General features: G+C 42.4%; 1 protein-coding gene across 1 annotated transcript in view; it reads right to left on the bottom strand.

The window, feature by feature from the left end:
• Positions 1-1,992: 1,992 nt before the first annotated feature.
• Positions 1,993-23,125, bottom strand: part of tcf4 (transcription factor 4) — a 201,220-nt gene continuing 180,087 nt past the window's right edge. Inside the window, 5 exon segments of the mRNA XM_080756623.1 lie at positions 1,993-10,695; positions 13,631-13,793; positions 15,789-16,018; positions 17,829-17,982; positions 21,470-21,608. Of these exon segments, the coding sequence (XP_080612749.1) occupies positions 10,647-10,695; positions 13,631-13,793; positions 15,789-16,018; positions 17,829-17,982; positions 21,470-21,608 (735 nt within the window). The 3' untranslated portion in view covers positions 1,993-10,646.

The raw sequence follows: 23,125 nt of genomic DNA, 5'->3' as shown, positions 1-23,125 counted from the left end.
TTGAGGTAGGCCTATTAGTCCTATTGCCCATTGGGCATTAGGCCTAAGGGAACAGAATCCTTAATCCATGTGCCTACTCCTACTGTTAATGTCTTGGTCTAGTCATTGAAATAATGTAGAATAGAACCTGTTGCACTAGCTGCCCCACACAGGATCATTGTCCACCAAAGAACAGCCTAGAAGCCTGTTCTATAAGAGTTGGTAGAATTGTAGTCTAGTGTTTTTTTCCTAGTTTTGCGCTGCTATATTTGTATATTGTTTTACATTTTTGTTTTCATCCCAGTTCAGTTTCAGGTAGGTTCCAGACTTTTAGTTGTTCAGTAGTTTGAGATTCAGTATACTGAATAAAAAAGCTGTTCAAAATGCTCATTAAAACCCAGCACGTGCACACTATACAGTCATATGCCGCGTTGTGCTTGTTGTGTCAACAAATTAATCTAAAAAAAAATCTGTACGGTTTAATTTCATTTTAGTTCGTTTTGTAAGTATACAATATGAAGTTTCACTATATTTTCTGTATCCTGTTGTCACACAAAGAGTGTACCAATACCAAATGGACCCAACCCTTCGGGTCCATTTGGTTACAGTATGTACAGTATTTGGTTACAGAGTTACATCAACGCTAAGGATTTTATTGTGTTGTATTGGGCAACCATGACACCACACCTCACATTCCTGAGAGCTGTAACCGTAGCAACACACCTATTATAATCAGACGCCGCTTCAGAAGGGAGGGGCTCTGTGGAGGTGCATGGAAACAGCACGCACACGCACACACACACACACACACACACACACACACACACACACACACACACACACACACACACACACACACACACACACACAGTGTAAAATAATATACTTTTAAATTGTATACCGCAAGTACTAGAATCAATTGTTACGGTACATCGCTGGTTTACAGGTGTCTCGATCCGCCGGGGGACAGCTGTAGCCGGGGCCACAGTGATTTGGTTGTCTGTCCATCCGTCCCAATATTTCAGGATCGTCCGGAAGAAATGTCATGACATTGGGTAGTACTGGGTACACACATATACACTTGAGAATGGAAATTGCGGAAATGGAAATTGCGGAAATTGCGGAAATGGAAATTGCGGAAATTGAAATTGCGTAAATTGCGTAAATGGTAATTGCGGAAATTGCGGAATTGCGGAAATGGTAATTGCGGAAATTGCAGAAATGGTAATTGCGGAAATTGCGGAATTGCGGAAATTTGATCCAAAATACATGGTCTGAAAATGCACGTGGCCCACCCATATTAGCCCATTTAGACCTGACGTCGAAATTTAAAAAAACGTTCGCTCTGAAAGAATATAATATATATATTCAAAGATTTGTGCCGCATTTTTACGATTAAAAACAAATAGCAGACCTACAAGTTCATAGTGCGACAGTCGGTAGCTCGCTATGAGCTTGTAGATCTGCTATTTTTCAATAGCTACAGTATAAAATAATGCTTATTTAAAACACCAAAAGGCGTTCCCGGGTGGGTGTCATGTGAAGGGGTCAGTCATGTCAGTCAGGGGTCATGGGTGGGGCGAGAACACCTCTGAGGTTTTCAAGTGGGCGCCGATCCAAAAACCTTTAGCGAACAGCTGCTTTCGGCACTTGACTGTAGGTATAAAAGTGTCCAAATGGTTATGATGACACATCAATTTCAAATCATGTGTCAATTTCCCATCTTCGTATGAGTCAACTGAATCCAACTAGACGTCATATCTGTGCAGTGTCTGTACAGGCACTGAAAGTTGGGAAACACACTGTGAGTCAAAGAGTGATTAGTCATCATGGGAGAATTCAGGTTGAATGAAACAAACACATTGCTGAAGAGAGACAACATTAGTCTCTGTCAAATGTTCACATCATAAAACAAGCTGTGCATTGAACTAAAGCAATGACTTTCTGTGCCAAAATGTCCTTCCAATATACACAAAGACAAATTAAATTATAAGCATGAGACGATGAAAGCGCTCGGTTATAAAAATGGCACATTTATTGCTACAGAACGGTCATGAACATGAATGTCATTGTATAACTACAAGATGAGAACCAACAGGCACTGGCCAACTGTTGGTCTGGTATGAGAAAAGATACACCCTCAGCGCACACTTCCCCCCCAACTTCTACTTATCCGGAGGGAAAAAGAAAATTGCAGGAACAACATCAACAATAGCAACAATAATAACAATATTATATAACATAAAAACGAAAAGAGATAAAGAATAGACTAGCTACAACATCAATTGGAAATAATTCAAAAGGGACGCGTAAAAACTGAAATAAAAACAAAAAACCAGACACACTGAAAAATACAATAAAATTAAAGAACAGAGGCACTCAGCCACACACTTCTTTATACTTATACCTTCTTCTCCACATAGCTTTCTGTAAGAGAATCATCTGTTGCAGGTTATGATGGGACCTCCACCCAAACTTTGACCACACCCCTCTGAGCCATTACACTTGGAATCGTCCTCTGTAACACCTTTAACTCCAGTAAAATAATAATCTAGCAAACCGATTTATCATCTTAAATTATCATTAGGTTTTATTCCAAGTCTATAAAGTGGAATATTATCAGGATTAGTTGTAATCCTATTGGTGACAAAAGATGGCTCCTGCAATATATATTGTTCTCCCTCGGGGTGCGCTACAGTAAGTTTATTCCATAGCAAAAGAAAAGCACTACACAAAAGAAGCTTTAACAAAAAGCCCAGGCACTGAGACATGGTAGTTCTGCTTTATGTATTTTGATCATCATCATCATCATCATCTCCTCTTCAATGAATTGCATCACAAGTAACAAGAAGAATGAAAAAGGCCACAGTTCATATATTTTCACCATTACATAATGATCCTAATAAAAGTGGAACAAGTTTATTTTTAAAACCACGTAAGACACAAAGATGACCCGGAAATCATACAGTGTGAAAAGAACATGATCGATTGAAGAAGCTCTTAAATGTATTCACGCGTAGCCTCCTGAGTCCTGTCAGTCAGATGGGTACATTTTGTGCTGGTTCACAATTGTAGCAGAAACATATTAACCTTGATTTATTTACTTTCATTTTCCACAATGAACCTCTGTCTTTTCTGTGGCTACTACTACTATAAGTACTAGAATGTCTAATGTACATTTTGTAACCACTTCATGTGGATTGCATGGTTCCAGAACTTTCAGGCTAAGTCAGGCATTAAAAAAAAACTATTGACAAATTCCTCCAAAGCAATCATGTCGATCCATCAGGTCTTTTTTTCAAACATGCAAGGAAGTGGAACCAGACGTCCACAGAGTGAGCTAACCACACGGAAGACTGGAGCCACTGCATCACTGCACTGACTGACTGCTCTGCAGGTGGTGCTGTTCACTGTGGCTTCACCCAAGAAGACTGGAGCAACTGCATCACTGCACTGACTGACTGCTCTGCAGGTGGTGCTGTTCACTGTGGCTTCACCCAAGAAGACTGGAGCCACTGCATCACTGCACTGACTGACAGGTGGTGCTGTTCACTGTGGCTTCACCCAAGAAGACTGGAGCCACTGCATCACTGCACTGACTGACTGCTCTGCAGGTGGTGCTGTTCACTGTGGCTTCACCCAAGAAGACTGGAGCCACTGCATCACTGCACTGACTGACAGGTGGTGCTGTTCACTGTGGCTTCACCCAAGAAGACTGGAGCCACTGCATCACTGCACTGACTGACAGGTGGTGCTGTTCACTGTGGCTTCACCCAAGAAGACTGGAGCCACTGCATCACTGCACTGACTGACTGCTCTGCAGGTGGTGCTGTTCACTGTGGCTTCACCCAAGAAGACTGGAGCAACTGCATCACTGCACTGACTGACAGGTGGTGCTGTTCACTGTGGCTTCACCCAAGAAGACAAATGGAATGGAACCTCTCTTTTGTCTACACTTAAAACCCTCTATACGTAGTAAACTTGAGTGGAGTTGGCTCTGTACTTAGTCGGCTCTCTGTTTCCCTATACACCAAGCCTAGGGCCCTATCTTGCGCAGCATCTTACCCATTATGCCTAAACGTAATAGCCATTTCTTACAATTTTGAAAAACATTTTAAAATAGTGAAACCAGCTGATCTATACATCGACGTGTTGTGAGGTTGTAGATCGGTGTTTGGACTATTTTAAGTGAAAATAAGTAGTACAACATGGCTAATAAGTTTAGGCATGAGGCGTATGAGGCACCGTGCAAGATAGGGCCCCGAATCTCTTTGCTGAAAATAGCCCATCTACAAGCTTGTGTTTGAGCTTGTAAATATGCAATTTCCGGCAAATGTTGCCCCCAGTATATGGTTCAAGTGTTCAATTCCAGGTAGTGTTGTTCCTTTATATAATTATCATACTGCAGAGACACTTAACCAATTGAACCCCAGCATCTCTATCCCGGGGGGAACATTCTGCAAATATAGCAGATCTACAAGCTCACGTGTTGCATTGTGACACATTTTGAGGTTGTAGATCGTCTTATTTGTTGTAAAAATGTGTCCAAGTACTGTTACAACACAGGTCTGTTTCACTATAGGGGACGATGCTGTCACTGTACTATATAGGCGTGTTGTCCAATTTGAATGTCAATGATTTGTAGCCCAGGCCCCCAAAGCAAAAGGAGGTTGATTTTTACCCTAGCATGAGTCCTTTGTTCACAAGCTGAACTATGTTTGAGGGAAGTATACTCGACAATTGTACATTGGAAATATTGGCAGGTTTCTTTTTTCTGGCAGTGGAAGTTGGTCATAAGTTTACGTTTCATTATATTGAAGCCAGTGATATAGTGTATATAAAAACAGGCTTCTATGATTGTTCAATCTATTACTTTTTTCACAATAATTACATATATTTCCTGCAAAATAAATGTTACACCAGGCCTATGATCCATCCAGCCACTTTCATTCTTTTCCACGGGTAAAAATACTCTGATAAATTACCAAATATCAGCATTGTAGTGCCACTGGCATTTATTGGTGCTCATCTCTGGAGTATAAAATTAATCAATTGTATTGAAATTGAAATTGAATGAACTGATTTTAAAAGTGATCTCTTGCGTTTCTGCTCTGCCTCTCTATCGTTGTGGGGAAAAAATGACAAAAGTGGCCATTTTGGATTCAACTCGTTATTGCAGTAAAATGGGGTACAGAGTGAGAAATGAGATGTATATACAACAAGGAAGATTAACATAAACATTGACATGGTGTTATAGAAACGGGGTAACAGGTGTAATATTAAAATAATGAAGACATTGTAATCCTGGAACGTGTCAGTTATGACCAGGCTTGATTATATGATAAAGAGAAAAATATGAAATGAAACCTCACAAAGCAATATAATATACCATAAAAACTACCATTTACAGTGACAGATTCAGCCCTAGTGTTTAACCTAAGTCCAATGCAAAGTAGCGTTTCTTTTCCTTAAAAAAAATAGATGGCAACACTAAAAACATAAGACTGAAACGGCCTTGCACATAATATAATTTTGGGGAAGTAGCTGAAAAAAGATTGTTTGTTTGCAGATGTTTGAGACTATGTTTAGAACACTCCAAGTCCTGTCATGACAAAATGTCCATATCTGAATGTCAACCTAGGATCTGAGGACATCTCTAACAAGTAAAAACAACAAGCTCATGAAAAAAGTAAAGTTGCCAATTAATAAAGAGTGACTTCCCAGTGAAAGCCTAGACTGAATTTCAACTTCCAAAGGTATGGTGGGTGCACACATGTAAAATCCTTAATATTAACACATCCAGATTTGAACACTCTCTGAGTTAAATGAATACCCCAGGAATTGACTGTCAACCTGTTAATTAGGGCTAAAGCAGATCAATCACGTTGAGTCATTTTGATGCTGAAAATGCTCAATGTCATTTATCACTGGCAGTTCCTCAAACCCACAAAAACACACAAACCAAGTGTGATTATTTACACGTTACCCTTCAAAAGTACACGAAAAATGGCAATGTCATGAGCATGGAGAGTGAAGCAAATATTATATACCGGTACCTTTTTAATATTTGATCCCTCCCTTGATCCCACAAAAATGTCCCCACAGATATAAACATAATGTCGAAGAGTTTGGAGCTTTTAACCTCACTACATTTTCAATGTGACACACTTTTCAACACACACCAAATTTACTTTTTCATCTATTTTTTTAACAAAAACAAAAAAAACAAAAACAAAACTGATACAACATATTCTAAAACACAAAATAACAACCAGTCTACATGTAAAAATATAACTTTTACATACACAATTTTAAAATAATGGTAAGTTTGCCATTTGTTGCATACAATTTACAAATGTCTGTGTTGAATTTGTTAGCAGTGAATTGGAGTGGATGGAACTCCATGGTCCCAATTTGTCCTGCACAGAATGCTGCACTATAGCCAGAGGGTGTCGCCACGACAACGAGAAAGAACAGTCGCGTGATGTGTCTGTCGAAATCACACTGAGGCGCCTGTCCAAAGTCCCCACTATTTCAGTCTTTGAGAAAAATATTGAATTCCCCCAGACACACTCCTTTGACAAAGAAAGCAACAAAAAATGGCGCCCTCCTCATATATTGTATATACTTTTTTTTTGTACATTTATATATAGATCAATTTTTCAAATAGATTCTTTTTCCAGTTTCCATGCCTTCCCTTTGATTGGATAGGACTTAAACCACATCTAAAGGGCCGTCAACAGCAAACCTTTACTGCCAGACAGCGAAATTGTGTTTTTGATTTTTTTTTTCCTTTTTTTTTTTCAATAGACAGAGAAACCAGAACAGACAAAAAAAAAGCAATAAGGGAAACAATTGTTCTTTGTTCTTGTTTTTGTGTTTGTTTTTTAAGAGAGAAAAGGAAAAAAAAAAGAATTACAATTTACAGCCACAAGTTGTACTGAAGACTACATTGGCTCACAGACAAGCCGATTCAAATATTGATAAAAAGCTGATAAGCTATAATACAATAGCAGACGCGTTGCTCGCTATAGAAATGGGATTGTGATTTAGAACCAGGGGAGATGGTACTGTATATAGGTGACATGAGGGGTTGCTGGGTGGGGACAGAGTTTGGGGGAGAGGGGTGGGTGGGAAGGGGATTGTTATTAAAACAACGGTCTCTCCAAGTGGTCAGAAACCAAAACACGCGGTCTACTTACATATAAGCATACAGTACATTAAATACAGTTTAGTTATTTTTTTTATTTGAATGTTTTTATTATCCAAAAAATACTTTTTTGTCCTTTTGAACTGTTTTTTTTTTAAATTCCCAGGTCTGGTAAAAAACCTGACTGCATAGAACCTAATGACTAAGAACAGGTTTCCCTAATGTTGCATCCTATTAAAAGTCCAGGTAAATGTCTCCCACTGGGTTCTCAAAATGATATGAACTCTAAAAAGGCACGTTGGTAGAATTGTGAATGTTCAAATTGCATCTCTGGGGCTGCCTGTGGGTGAGCTGGGGGAAGATCAAGGCCAGGGTCATACCGTCTCTAGAATCTGTGGGTGAAGTATTGGGCGCATAAGGCTAGACTTTGGGGAAAGGGCTTGGGCTAGGTTTTGGGCCATAGTAGTGTGTGGCAGGGTTTATAAGGCTAGGTAAAGGCTAGGTACTGTACTGTTCTATGATGAGTTCAAATACAGGGCAGGATTATCCCGGGGCAAAGAGGGGCATGTGGGAAGTGTGTTTGTTGTAGGGGTGCAGCACTTGACAAAATGTTTAGGAAAAGAAAGGACGGGCTGCCGTAATTAAGTCTTAAGGGTGACGTTTGTTTTTTCTTTTGTCATGGACAAAGGAATGGGGTAGAGGACAGGGTTAGGGACAGGACGGGGGCTTACTGGTCGGAGGATCCTCAACAATAATCCAGGTAACGAGGGGAAAAGACAAGTAAAACACAGGAATGCATACATACATATACCGTATTACTGCTGCTTGGCCCCTAAGAAGTAATGCCCTACAGACAACTGATTGTTCCCTTGCTTCTAAATGCAGCTTTTGTCACCACTATTCTCTTTAGCGCATGTTTGTGTCCCTATATGTAACGCCGGAGCGATGTTGGTCCATTTTAATCAACCTCTCCAATATCACACAAACACCATGTTTAAAATGTCGATGTTCTTGTACAGTTAGTTGCCAATGCTTCTGAAGTGCTTAGTCATGTCAACAGCTGACATTCAGGGAATGTGCTAAATGTGGGAAATAATTAATCTACGTCTACCTTTCCTTTCTCTCATTTTGCCATCAATCTGTGTACTCCGTCCGTCCACCCATCACTGGATCTCTTCAGCTTTCTCCCTACACAGTAAAATCCCAGCCTGGACATCAGAGAAAATGTACGTTGACACTGTACATTTCTGCAAAGCACAAGACAGAAATATTGATTATTCTCTTGTGTGCACGTATGAACATATGTTCAGGAAATACCCGACTCGCATCTCACACTGATGAACATATCGGCGGTTTGCAGAATAATACAAGGGCAACGTACTTCTCTCAGTCTGTAGTGATTGGGCCTACAATCCAACAACCTTAATTTAACTCTGAGAGTATCCAAACGGACCGCTCTGTACACACTAAATGTCCTTTCAGACGGGCAGCGAAAGACACGCCTCGTAATTCATTTTCAAAGAGAGACGCGTGTTTGTTTAACGCGCAGAGAAGTCGAGGGGTGACAACGCAAGCGTTCTTTTCGTGAAATTGTCGCACGCATGCTTGTTTCGACCTGGGTTGTGTTGAGCTTTTTCTTTTTACGTTACGCATCCCGCGCCCCCTAATGAGCTGGAGCAGGCCTGGAGCAGGCCTGGAGCAGACCTGGAGCAGGCCTGGAGCAGACCTGGAGCAGACCTGGAGCAGGCCTGGAGCAGGCCTGGAGCAGGCCTGGAGCAGACCTGGAGCAGACCTGTAGCAGACCTGTAGCAGACCTGGAGCAGACCTGGAGCAGACCTGGAGCAGGCCTGGAGCAGGCCTGGAGCAGACCTGGAGCAGACCTGTAGCAGACCTGTAGCAGACCTGGAGCAGGCCTGGAGCAGGCCTGGAGCAGACCTGGAGCAGACCTGGAGCAGGCCTGGAGCAGGCCTGGAGCAGGCCTGGAGCAGACCTGGAGCAGACCTGGAGCAGGCCTGTTGCCGTAGGCGACAACGCCCGAGTCACATGCTCCCCGTAGGAAAGGACCTTTGCAGTTACAAATGGATATAATAACACTGATGATTTTACTGCGCAGTGACAGAGAAAGGGGAGGAGCTACCGATGTCCAGGCAACCATATCCCGGTCTCTCTTTGCTCTGCAATGGTCCGTTAAATATTTCTATGCTATGAATGGCCGTGTTTGAGGATCGAATCATCGAAAGGTTAAATTTGATCAACACACATTTTTGTCAGTGTATAGCCCCATAGAAAAATCATCATCATCATCATCGTCATCGTCATCGTCATCAGGGTCCCTCCCACCATAATTAGAAGTACACTTTTTCATTAGTGCGTGACCATTTCTTTTGTTTGTTTGTTTTTGTTTCTGGAAAGTAATTATTTTCACCTTATATTTCAAACATTGTATTAAAATGCCCTGCCCCTCTAGAGTCACTAAGTGATTGATTGACCGAACGATTGATTGATTGATTAGGCTATTTGAAGGATTGATTGGATTGATTAGCTGGTCGTCTGGGTAATTCTCTTCCTCCCCATAGATACACACGGGTCACCTCGGTACTTTCAGAGTATCAGTGTCACCAGTCTTTCCTTATGCTTGGTTTGCATTACAGAGTCACCGCAAACTGCAAACATCTGTTGACAACAGCGCTGGCCGAAATACGTCAAAGTCAACGTGAGGAACAAGACTAGACCCACAGTCTAGAAAGAACAGGAACTGAAAGGGAGTCTTCGTATGTGTGTGAACCACACTAGCAAGCTACTTCCTCATTATGTCCTGTTTGTTTGTTTGTTTGTTTGTTTTTGTATATATTTAATCTTCTTCCGGTTGTCGTTTCTTGTGTATCTTTCTGACTCCTACGCAAGAGAAGAGGCACAGCTTTGATCCAGAGTGTGGACAAACTGGACATAGATTGCCATTCAGTCAGAGACGGAGCGAAACACTTTGTTTTTTAGTTCTTTTTTTACAACAACACTTAATGATATGTTTTGTACTGTTCTGTTATTCTGTCTCCTTCCCGCATCCAGTTGCATGTTGTTGTTGTTGTTTTGTCAACCTTTTCTTTTCTTTTCTCATATATATTTATATATATTTATATATAGAGATTTTTTTTTTGTTCCTTGAAAATGGGAATGAAAAATATAAACACAACAAAAACATTTAGAATGATTTGTTTTGTGTCATATGATAGGAAAAAAAAGGCTGCGTTCGATGGGGTGAATGGTAGCGAACACGTTGTCGAATCTGCCCGCGAAAAAGCATAGATTCCAACTTCAACTGCAGACGGAAAAAATTGAGATAGAAAACTGTAAGCTATTCTGAGTCTGATGTTTGATTTCCATAGACGATGAAGAATTGATGAAAATAATGCAAATTAATACGCTGATCTGATTGGTAAGGCAGAAGGGTCTGCGGTGTTCATGATTGGTCGGCTTGTCAAGTGTCAACAAGGGTTGTCGGGTTGTCACGGAAACGCCATCAGAGGAAGTGGTCGCTCATCATCTTGATGAACTCTGGCAGCTTGGACCTGGAGAGAGAAAGATAGAGAGACAGAGAGAGAGAGAGAGAGAGAGAGACAGAGTAAAGATTGAATGGATTATCTACTGCAATGGTTCTCAAATGGACCTCAAATTCGGCCAAGAAACCCCTCTCAGGGTTTCAGACATTTAACCCATTTAGACCTGAGGTCGATTCTAAAAAATACCTTCTAAAATCTAACCTAAATTATTATTATAAATTATTTTAGATAAACTATTGAAAAAAAGAACGGATTGAAATGCAACAAGTCTAAATGGGTTAAGGGTCCATTTGGTTACTGATTATCAATTCACACAATCCATACAGTACAATACAGTACATACCACCTGGTGTGGATGTCTGTCTGCAGCCCTAAAGTCACAACTGCTGCAACAACTGAACATTTTGTTCAAAGATTGTTGGACAACCACTTCAGAAAGTAAACCTAAGGTTAGGTCTTTCTGTATGTATGTTTTTAGTGCACTGAAACAAATTCCAATCAACTCTGTTGACATGGCAATAAAGTCTTGAGTCTTGAATATCACCTCTAATACTAACCATGTGTTGTATGGAGAATATAGGTTGCTACCTTCAGGGGTTTACCAGCATACAATAAGGTCAGACTAAAGAGGTCCTTTCTTTGTCCACCAGTCGACTTTGAGGCTTAATCAGGAGTTGTAGTAGCCATGGGGTAATCTAGGCGGTGGACATTGCTCTTGTCTTTATGTATGTATACATACAGGCGTCTCTGTGCTGACTGCTGCTGAGAGAGCGCTCTCTGTGTTGACAGTTTCCTTTGTGCTCTGCCTCTCATACTAGCCTCTGAGCCCACATGGCTTCACACCTGACATGAACAAAGCACGTCGCAGAAGAGGTCATTGATTGGCTAACGTAGGGCCAGATTTCAGGTTAAGCCAATCAGAGACAGTCTGACAGAGTAGGGTCTTTTCTTATGCCTGTAGGTAAACACAGACCTACAGTCTATGACACAGACACACAAACCCTTGTAGTTGTAATGCATACGAAGAAAACGCCGGTTGAACGAACATTATTACCACACGCTACAATGGCAAATGCGGATAACAGCGAGATCGGATGGTTTGTGGGTTGGAAATATCGATTTTAAATCGCCACAGTAGCATGTCACCAAGAGTCAACTTGACAAAATGATTGCTACTGTAGGTAGCCTTTGTTGTTGAGGAAATGCTTCCCCCCTCCACGGTGGAGTCTGTTCCTTGGTCAGCAAAATACCAGTGAAAGCAGGGCCAATGTGCAGAAATACATTTTCCAAATACCTGAACAGTGAATATTCTAAAATGGAAGATGAGCTCAAAAATACATTTGATGAATTAGAATATCTCTAAATCACAGCAGATATATGGACTCATTTTTGATTTGATTATTATATTAAAAAAATTGAAGGCAAGTTGAGGCTACAATAAAGATGCCTGTCAAAATTCCTGAACATGTTTTATTGTTCCACTACATTTCATAATGTTAAGAGGGAGTTCTCTTACTGTGTGACAGAACAAAAAACCTTCTTTTAAATCGTTTTTTATATTATTATTTTAAAGTAAAGTAAAGTAAAATAAAGTAGTTACTTTCATAATTTTATGTAAAGTAAAGTAACAAATTACTTTTTTAGATAAGTAACGATAACTATAATTCTTTACTTTTTAAAAGTAACTTGCCCAACACTGCATATCATTTATCATATCATACAAAAGGAACCAAATTAACCATAAAGGTCCATTTCAATCACGCACGCACGCACGAACGAACGAACGAAGAAAAAAAGAAAGAAAGGGTAGAACACACTTTAAAGTACACTTATTTCCAATCTGTTGTTAGAATGTACCCATTGAGTGAAATGGAGTGATTATGTCCTGAAGGATTCAATTTGTTGTTGTTGTTGTTGTTGATGTTGTTGTTTGTTGCTAACACACGGCTTGTAAATCCAATATTACTTTCCACTTTCTTTTCTCCACTATGTTCCTTGTTCAAAGGAACGTCATAAATACAGTAACACCTGACTGCAAGGTGACATCTACTTAGTGGATTTGTAACGTTGAATGACAATTGTTTTTAGGTAGTCCTTAGATCTGTGAAATCTTCAATCAATTAACTCAGTGGTACTTTTCAACCAGTGGTCCGGGGACCACCGGTGGTTCGTCAGGGGGTTCCAGGTGGTCCCACCCAGTTAAATGATGGAGAGTTGGTAACCAAATGGACCCTTATAGATCTTTAACTCTTGAGATTGTAAAATTAAACCAAATTGTACGCCCTCAAGAGTTAAATTATTGTTAACCATCTGCATTACTTCATTTACAAGAAGTCTACACAATTAGAGAATGTAGAAGAATTGTTATTTTGATCAACGTTTGCCTGTTATCTCTCTCTCTCTCTCTGATCTCTCCTACTGGTAGCAACATCTTATCTTATCAACATCTTATCTTATCTCTCCTACTGGTAGCAACATCTTATCTTATCAACATCTTATCTTATCTCTCCTACTGGTAGCAACATCTTATCTTATCAACATCTTATCTTATCTCTCCTACTGGTAGCAACATCTTATCTTATCAACATCTTATCTTATCTCTCCTACTGGTAGCAACATCTGATCCAACAACAACATATTCTTTCGTTTTTTGGTCTGATAGGCTAAATCTAAATGTCATAATTTGGTGGTCGGTGGCTCAAATGGGCCTTGGTATGAAGAGGGTTGAAAACCACTGAATTAACTTCAAATTAGATGTTTCTTTCTTGGGAGGGCTGAGGGGGCCAGCTTACTCAATTCATCAATGAATGTTTTTATTAAGCAACCAACCAACCAACCAACCAACCACTGATGGGGTCATATTACGAATCGAGGTACAACAGCAGATGGGTGTTTAAGTGAAATCCTCTGACCATTTGGGGGTACGTGGGGGGGAGGTGTTTACATTTGTCCCATGGGATTGGGGGGTCCGGCGGCGTCTCCTCCCATGGCGGCGGCGGCGGCATGGTGGGCGGCGGCCAGCGAGAGGGGCGTGCCGTCCGCGCTCACCGTCACCTTCTCCTCCTCGCGGCGCTTCAGGCACGCTGCCTTGGGGTTCAGGTTGCGCTCTGGAAAGACACGCACACACACACACACACACACACACACACACACAAACACACCAGCATGCACACACACACACACGAATGCACGCACGCAGACATGTACGCACGCGCACGGCCGCACGCACACACACACACACACACACACACACACACATACACATACACGTGTCGTGTACAGTAGACACAAAATCATACATTTTCACACCCACGTTAAAAAGAAAATAATATAGGCCTACTGTTTTGTAATAATAATTTAATAAATAGATTTATTTATTTAATAAAGAGAATAAAGATTTTTGGCCCACATTTCAACCTGTTTTAATCTTTACATTGTAAATGCTATACTGGATCATTTCTTAGGTTTGGTGTTTACCTGTAAAATATCAGGGACCAAATGGACCTGTTATGTTTAGGTTCCATTTGTACACTCTTATGAGTTAAATTAACACTGAGATTCAGATGTCAGGTCATTTATAAAAACTATAAAATTCTGTATTGTATAGTATTTAATGGTTGCATTGAAAGAATGCTTTTAACCTCAAGAGAAGTGTAGTTATTTCATCGTAATAGATTCACATGATGAACAACTAGTACAATGACATACTTTAATATAAAGTAAATACACTACTGTATGTATTTGTATTTTTTTAATTCTAAAAATGTTGATGTATAGGAACTAGTATTGAGAGCAACAGGTGGTACTGCCACCTACTGGAGGAAAATACACATTGCAAGTCTTCCTCAACAAGTAAATTGTTGATATACTATTTCATGCTTAACTTCATTATCGCAGTATTAATACCACTACTGTATTAATTTGAGTGCATATATTAATATAGTCTCACGTAGCCAGACAATCAGAGAAGTCTGAGGAAATCTAAATTCAACATATGAGCTACATGGGCTCATTTTGAGCCCATACGTTGAATTTAGACTTCACCAGACCTGTCCGATAGATAGGCAGAGATCTCACATCTGATAAATATAATATGACTAAAAGGAATATTAATACTTTATCTGGCATTGTTAAAAATTGCATATTGCCAAATTATACTGAAAGTAACACAGAAATACTAGTTACAGTAGCACTTCTAACCTGTAACTTTGTTGCTCCGGCTCAGCCAGAGCAACTGATCTGTTATAATAATCTATCATTATTTTATGGTGTGATATGATAAGTATAAAACCAGCTCATCAGAACAGGTTACTGATCCTCCACCAGGCTGTGGCTGCTATACTGACTACCTGGGTTTAGATAGAGATAGATACATGGATAGATACATAGATAGATATATTTTGTTGGATTTCATTGAAATCAGATAATAATAATGACAGAAATACTCCTAACCACTTAGTTTCTTCTCCAGGCTCAGATAAACAGCCACAGTCTAGTGAAGGACCGGTAACTTGTTCTGAATACCTGGGTTTATATTTGTTATACATTACAAGAATAATGTATTATAATCTAACCTACAACTTGCTCAATATAAGAGCAACAACCAGCAGGATTTATAACTGTATAAAGTACAGTAATGTTAATAATGCTAAGCTATAACTCACTGCTCTAGGTTCAGATGAACAGCCACAGCCTAGTGAAGGTTCAGTAGCTTATTCCGACTAGCAGGGTTTATACGAGTTTAGATTATAACAGTAAATTCTGATAGAAATCCTGTCCTATAGGGCCCGGTTTATAATTCATTGCGCACCAGGGACCCGCGCGGAAATAGCAGATCTACATGGTGACAACACGCCGCGCTGCGATGCGCTGTCAGTTTGTAGAGCTGCCATTTTCGCCCTTGCGACGCCAGAGTGCATTCAGTGCAATGAAGTGTAAATCGAGCCTAGCTCGCTGTTCTAGTCTCCGATTAGCTTGTCCTTATAACCTAGCTGGCTTTAAACTATCTCATAATCCTATATCCTAGCTGCAGGTTTAGAGACTATAATCCCAACCTAGCTGCAGGTTTAGAGACTATCTCAGATGATAATCATAATCCTAACCTCTAACTTGCTGCTCCAGGCTCAGTATAACAGCCACAGCCTGGTGGAGGATCAGTAACTTGGTCTGAGGTTTGTCACTCTTCAGGTGGAGTTGCACCATCCTGCCCAGCTCCTTGAAGGCCTCGTTGATGTCGCGCACGCGGAGGCGCTCGCGGGCGTTGTTGGCCATCCTCCGCTCCTTCTCCCGCTCCATCTTCTGCTCCGGGGAGAGGTCCTCGTCCTCGTTGGTGCTGCGGTGGCCAATGGGGATGTGCAGCGGGTGGTGGGAGGAGTCAGGGGAGGAGGCAGGGGAGGAGGCAGGGAGGGAGGCAGGGAGGGAGGCAGGGTGCGGTGGTATAGTGAGAGCAGGCGATAGAATGGTTGGTGGAGTAAGAGGAGGGAAAGAACGAGAAGATGAGGAGAAACATGAGGAAGAGGAGAAAGAGGAGGAGGGAAAGAAGGGGAAGATGAACGGGAGAAAGAGAGAAGTGGATGTGAGGAGGAGGAGAATGGGATGAGGAACAGGATGTGTGAGAGTGGCGAGGAAGAAGAGGAGGACACAGAACAGACAGAAAGGAGAGGAGGAGGACCAGGGGAGTTGAGGTTGAACGTTCATTTGCGTGGAGACTGACCATAAATTCCATAATATCGTTGCTGTCGTTGGTACAAGGTTTCTTCTAAGTTGTATCTCCAAATTCCAACTGTGTTTTTGTTTTCATAAACTAATGCCCTACCTCACGACACCAGTGTCGCGCGAAAATAGCAGAACTGCAAGCTCCGTGGTGAGCTTGTAGATCGGCTATCTTAAACGGTTTCCGAGGTTTCCACTCCACAACGACGACAAACAGGTGTATAGGGTTAAGGTGATTGCACACTGGACGCGTTTTCGGAAAACCGACGGAAAAACGCAGCAAAGAATCCGAAAAACGCGTCCAGTGTGCAGGGACCTTTAGGGTTCTTTTTCAACGTGACACAACTTCCGTCATCTCTACCATCATCCACTGTTGTCATGGTTACCTTCCCCACTAGCATCATCACCGTCATCGCTGATAACAACATAAAATCGTTATCTTGCTCTGCATCATCATCATCATCATTATCTATTGGCGTCATCATCGCACGTTTAAGTTCATCATCATCATCATCATCATCATCATGCAAAGATCTCTGCAAATGTTCTCTGATTTGTTCCTAGGTTAGTAAAACCTGATTTGTACTTATTTGGCATAGTGCACATCGGGAGTGTGGTGCTGTTCTGAAAATATCAGATCTACAGGCGCCGTGAGCCTGTAGATCTGCTGTTTTCGGTGCACGGCACCCGTGTGCAACTAAGTGTAAATCAGGGCTAAAAGGTGCATCCCCGATTCCCTGTGTTTCTTGTTTATTTGACGTTGGGCTCTACTAAACACAGGCACAAACCCACAGAGAGGAGACAGAAACACACTTGATTTTGGCTTTTGTCAATAAAAATTACATAATTCTTGGTGGACATATTAGTTTAGTCTTCAGTTTGCAGATATTACATTTTTATTTTTTTATTAATTAAATAACTTCCCCTTTGGGTGCCCAAAAGTTGCCTGGGTCTTTGTGTCTGTGTTGTGAATGATTCATCATCTTGTTTATTGTCACTCCTTGTTGGTCCTACAGTAAATCCTGTCAATCCATCACTCACCAGAGAAGAGATATCTCAAATGTCACATCCTGGTACAGATTCTAGATCCACGTTGCGAGTTTTGCCCAAAAGAGACAAACAGAAACCAAGTGCTTTTGGTTGAAGCGAGCACCTGGGGGAGACCTAGATCTTAGCTTGGCCCGTGACTTCTGATCTAGAGGGGCAGGTGCCGGTCGAAAACAGTGAGCACCCGCCCCCTCGCCCCTCCCCTCCCCGGTAGAAAACTGCAGAGAAAACTGACGTCACCAAATTTAGAGCGGCGCGCCTCTGCACTGTTACTGGATAGCGAAATACAAGGAAGTTGGATTCCAGGCGTTCATTTTTGAGCCGAATGTGAACAAAAAGCCTGGCTAAAGCTACCGAGGCTATGCGTGGAATCTTTGACCGACCTGTCAAGAGCTTTGAGGTCCTTCACGTCCGGCTTCTCCTTCTTGGGCTCCATGGCCTTGGCGTCCTGCAGGAGGTTCTCGTCCCCCTCGTCCTCCGACTTGATGTCCGAGCTCACCGAGGAGGTGCTCTGACCATGGAGGCCTCCTGACAGCGCTGAGGAGCAGGAGGACATGACATGTGAGGAGGTGCCTGACCCTGTATAGGCCCCCTGACAGCACTGAGGAGGAGGTGTTCTGACCCTGTATAGGCCCCCTGACAGCACTGAGGAGGAGGTGTTCTGACCCTGTATAGGCCTCCTGACAGCACTGAGGAGGAGGTGTTCTGACCCTGTATAGGCCCCCTGACAGCACTGAGGAGGAGGTGTTCTGACCCTGTATAGGCCCCCTGACAGCACTGAGGAGGAGGTGTTCTGACCCTGTATAGGCCCACTGACAGCACTGAGGAGGAGGTGTTCTGACCCTGTATAGGCCTCCTGACAGCACTGAGGAGGAGGTGTTCTGAACCTGTATAGGCCTCCTGACAGCACTGAGGAGGAGGAGGACATGACATGTGAGGAGGAGGTGTTCTGACCATGGAGGCCTCCTGATTAAACCAAATTTGACACTCTCCAGTGTTAAAGATCTAATAGGGCTCCGTTTGGTTACATCATTTAGCTGGGGACCACCTGGAACCCCCTCAAGGACCACTGGTTGAAAACCCACTGCTATAGGGTATGACAGGGGTCTCGTGTCTCTCCAGTTTTTTATTAAACAGAAAATGCATTTTCAGGTCGGGATAGCAATTTTATCCAATCAGGATAGAGAACTCAGTCAGGATACAGATTGAGGACACATTGTCAAATGTCAGCAAATGTCATCACGTTGTGATCTACAAGCTCACAACGTCGTGACGAGACTGTTTGAGATCTATTACTATTAAAGGGCTAATTATACATTAATTAATGTCAATGCATGTGTCTGATCATGTTGACTGAGGCCCAAAAAAACCACACATACACATAACACACACAGACGGACGCATACACACGCACGCACACACGCACACGCACGCACGCACGCACGCACGCACGCACGCACGCACGCACAGGCATGCAAAGCGCTGGCAGGCTTTAGCTCCAAAATGCCATTATGAATACTAAATACTGTAATGTTACTAATCATTTAGTAGCAGAACAACAACCTGCCACCTGAAGTTAATTAACTGCTGTTTTTGTACATTTTCTGGAAATGGCTTCATCCTCACAGGAGTTTCTACTTTATATCACAAGAAAAGCTGCAATCCGGAAATTAATTGTAATGAATAAGATTCTATTTGAATGGATCTGAATGAGTAAAGTAAGTATAGTCTTGGGAACAAATTGGTTCCAGAGCCATGAGGCCAGAGGCCTACAGTGGTGGAAAGTGCATTTACTCAAGTACTGTACTTAAGTAACATTTGGAGGTACTTTTACTTTGGACTGGAGTATTTCCAATTTCCAATACTTTTACTTCTACTCCACTACATCTCGGATCAAACCGAGATGGCGATTTCGTTCTTAACAGGCCTGAAAATTAAGATCTTACCCCCATGCCAAAGCGCCAGCGCTCGCCCAGCAGTCTTGCTGGTAGTAGTAGGCTAATACTAGTAGCGGTAGTAATAGTAGTAGTAGTAGTAATAGCATAGCAGTAATACTGTACTATTACTAGTAGTGGCAGTCACAGACAGGAAGACAGCAGAGCAGGAAGTAGAGTGAACGGCTGCAGGAAAGACCGATTCAGAGCAAAAACCACTAATGTGTATTTAACTGTGCTCTCTGCCAATAGCACTTTAATGCTACACATTATTTACAGTCTCTGCCCTGCAAATTACTGCAGTCATACACCACTTACTGTGTGTGTGTGTGTGTGTGTGTGTGTGTGTGTGTGTGTGTGTGTGTGTGTGTGTGCGTGCGTGCGTGAGAGAGAGAGAGAGAGAGTGTGTGTCCATCTGTCTCTGAGACGTGCACATAGTGTAATTTTAAGTGTGAGGTTGTCTGTGTGAGTTTGTGAGCGATACGTTCAGGGTTTTCTATGTAACTGTATGCACGTGTGTGTGTGTGTGTGTGTGTGTGTGTGTGTGTCTGGCATGTGCTAATGCGTATGTGTGTGTGTGTGTGTGTGTGTTCTCCCTTTCCCTCTTTACTGTTCTCAACACCTCATTACACACTTGGCGTGGGATCTGTGTGTGTGTGTGTGTGTGTGTGTATATGTACGTGTGTGCGTGCGTGGGACGGTTCTAGCTCAAACTGGCTGCCAGGGAAGTGATTTCCAGGCCTTTAAACCGGCGCAGGGATCATTGGTTCCCCCGGCGTGCCGCTCGTATACAATTTCCTCGTACATATTCATAACGCAAATATATTTACCCTTGTCTTCTAAACCATTACCGCTCGGCCGTTAACCCATTCTGACCTGAGATCAGATTCATACGAGGTTTCCACCGGACACACACTGGTCTGATGAACCCATTCTGACCTGAGATCAGATTCTAAAAAATGTCAGTCGTTCTTCGATTTTTCAAAAATAGCAGAACTACAAGCTCGTAGCGCGCCACTCGGTGGCGCGCTATGAGCTTGTAGATCTGCTATTTTTCAATAGCTAAAGCGTAACATGATGCCAACACCAAAATGGGTTCCCGGTCAGAATGGGTTAAGCCCTTTTGGGCGGGAACCCTTTTTGGCACCGAGTGCCGCGCTATTTGGAATATATATTCTTTCAGAGCGAATGTTTTTAACTCAGATCTTTGCTTCTGGGAGGTCCCCGGAACAACATATTTTCAGACGCGGGTCGGCGGCCAAATCCAGATCTTTTTGGGGGTCCTTGACATGAAAAAGGTTGAGCACCGCTGACATAGAAACATAGGTTTTTCAGAAAACTGTCAGGATTTAGAAGACATTTGCAGAACGGAGCTCAGGTCTAAATGGGTTAAGCGCTGCTGCTTGCCAGCTATGTGCTGGTTTTATTACAGATGTGTGGTCAGCCTAGCTGCTGCCGTCTGGGCACAGTGCTAATGGAACTGTGAAGAGTGTACAAAGTGTAAGGATTATAGACCCTATACGGCTCCATTTGCAGTGGGAGGCCTGCAGGCGTCATCACCTGCCTCACGTTAAATATTGATTGACTTTTAGAAGGTTGGTGACAGCCAGGCGCGCAGGACAACCGCAAATCAGTGTCGACAAAAACTATGACAAAAAATGTTCGGCGAGTACCTTTTTTCACAGAGCTAAGCTAGTATGATGACCAAAACTAAGACTAAATATATTGACAATTTTGTCAACAAATAAAAACTAGCATTTGTCCTGAGGTGTCAGCATTTGACCTGAGGTTGAGACCATTTTGGAATTTGGAGAATGGCTTTATGAATGAAAATATGCCAATGTTGCAGCCTGCGAGATGTCGATGAGAACCAACCGACTGCAGCGTGCAGTGATGTGTTCTGAAAGGTCAGTTCGTTATGAATCTCAATGCAGGGCTCTGAAAATAGCAGATCTACAAGCTCACAACGCGTCGACACATTGGCTATTTTCAGCATGCAACCAAGTGTAAGATCAGCCATTGCGATGACATCAAGAGTGTGTGTGTGTGTGTGTGTGTGTGTGTGTGTGAGGCGGGGGCCACAAACGTACCGCGGTAGGGGTCAGGCTGGCTGAGGTCAGGGGAGGTGGCTGACTGGACAGGAAGCTGAGGCCCCGCCACCTGGCCTGGCATGGAATGACTGGCACGCAGACCCCCCACACCACCACCGTCTTCTCTATGGGAGCCCACCTGCATGAGAGAGAGACACAGAGACACAGAGAGAGAGAGAGAGAGAGAGAGATATTATGAAAACCTACTGGGTTTTGGTCAATTTTTCAAATCATGATCTGCAAGATGCACAGTTCATATAGTTTCCCAGCCTCATATTGCAGTATTTCTTTCTTTCTTTCTTCTCTGCTAGGTGTTGTAATTCTTTCTGTGTCCTGTAGAGGGCACAGTGTCTCTGTATTTCTTTGTTTCGTCTCTCTCTCCCTCTTTATCTCTGTATCGGTCTTTTACATGGACACACACACGCACACACGCACACGCACACACACACACACACACACACACACACACACACACACACACACACACACACACACACACACACACACACACACACACACCTAGAGACAAAAGAGACCAACTCGTGCCAAAATTGTGAATCTCAAGCGGACAGTATGGGGCTCTATGGGAATTAGACATACTGCAATTAGACATATGGGCATTAAGATAATTGACAGAGTGTGTGTGCACATATACGAGTGCATGAGCGTGTGTGCCTGTGTGCGTGCGTGCGTGCGTGCGTGTTGAAGAGTCCAAATTAAGAGGCTGCTGTCCTGTGTTGTCCTTTCACACACGTACGTACGGCACACAGCAGGACAATGTCCGTACATTAACACACAGACACAGTCTTTCCTACGACAACAACAACAACAACAACAAGATACGACCTCATTTCCCTCAAAACAAGGCCTCCTCCAAGCTGGACAAATATCATTGGTCTGTACTGCCGGATACAATGGTGGGCACCTACTGTACAGTAAGCCTTTTGACAATAGTTTTAGTAATAGTCTCTTGAATAGTTTTCATTTAGTTTTTGTCACATTTTAGTCCACTGGAATGTTTTAGTGTTAAGTCTAGTTTTAGCAGACTACATTTCATAAGATTTTAGTCGACTAAATCCACAGTTGAATTAGTCGACTAAAATATATTTCGGCGGGCCTTGATGCCGTCGCAATGACTGTACGAAAGAGCCATTTGTGTTTCATCAACATTGTTTTTTATCATGAAACTTGGAATCTGTGAATATTTCCATTTCCACTGCAAATAAGGAAGGCTGAATGAATGAACTGTTTTCCAGAGATCGAATCCCTCTCTCTCTCTCTCCCCAAACCCCTCGGCGAGCTATAGGCTCTTCTCTCCTCCACAATAGACGTGTCATCAACACACCCACTCGCTCAATGCAAATTCACCACACAATCACAGTCCATTCACACACAGAGACGTTTGGGTTACATGGACATTACAGGGACTTAACTCAGGGGAGCTGGCAGCATGCAGTCTGTTGGATGTCAGGCCCTATACTGAGTGAGTGGGACATGTGTTCGGAAATACAGTACTACTACATAACAGGCCCACTGGTTAATATCTAGATATTTTCAATGCCGTGGCAGGATCAGCCTGTCTCCATTCATCTTTCCCCCCCCATTAATAAACGCCCTACTTTGTCATATTTATACAGTGTCAAAAGTAGCAAACAT

Source organism: Protomyctophum bolini (genome assembly GCF_963924005.1).
Source record: "Protomyctophum bolini genome assembly, chromosome: 22".
NCBI classification, from domain to species: Eukaryota; Metazoa; Chordata; class Actinopteri; order Myctophiformes; family Myctophidae; genus Protomyctophum; species Protomyctophum bolini.
Note: the sequence above shows the minus strand (reverse complement) of the source record. Positions and strands in the feature narration are given on the sequence as shown.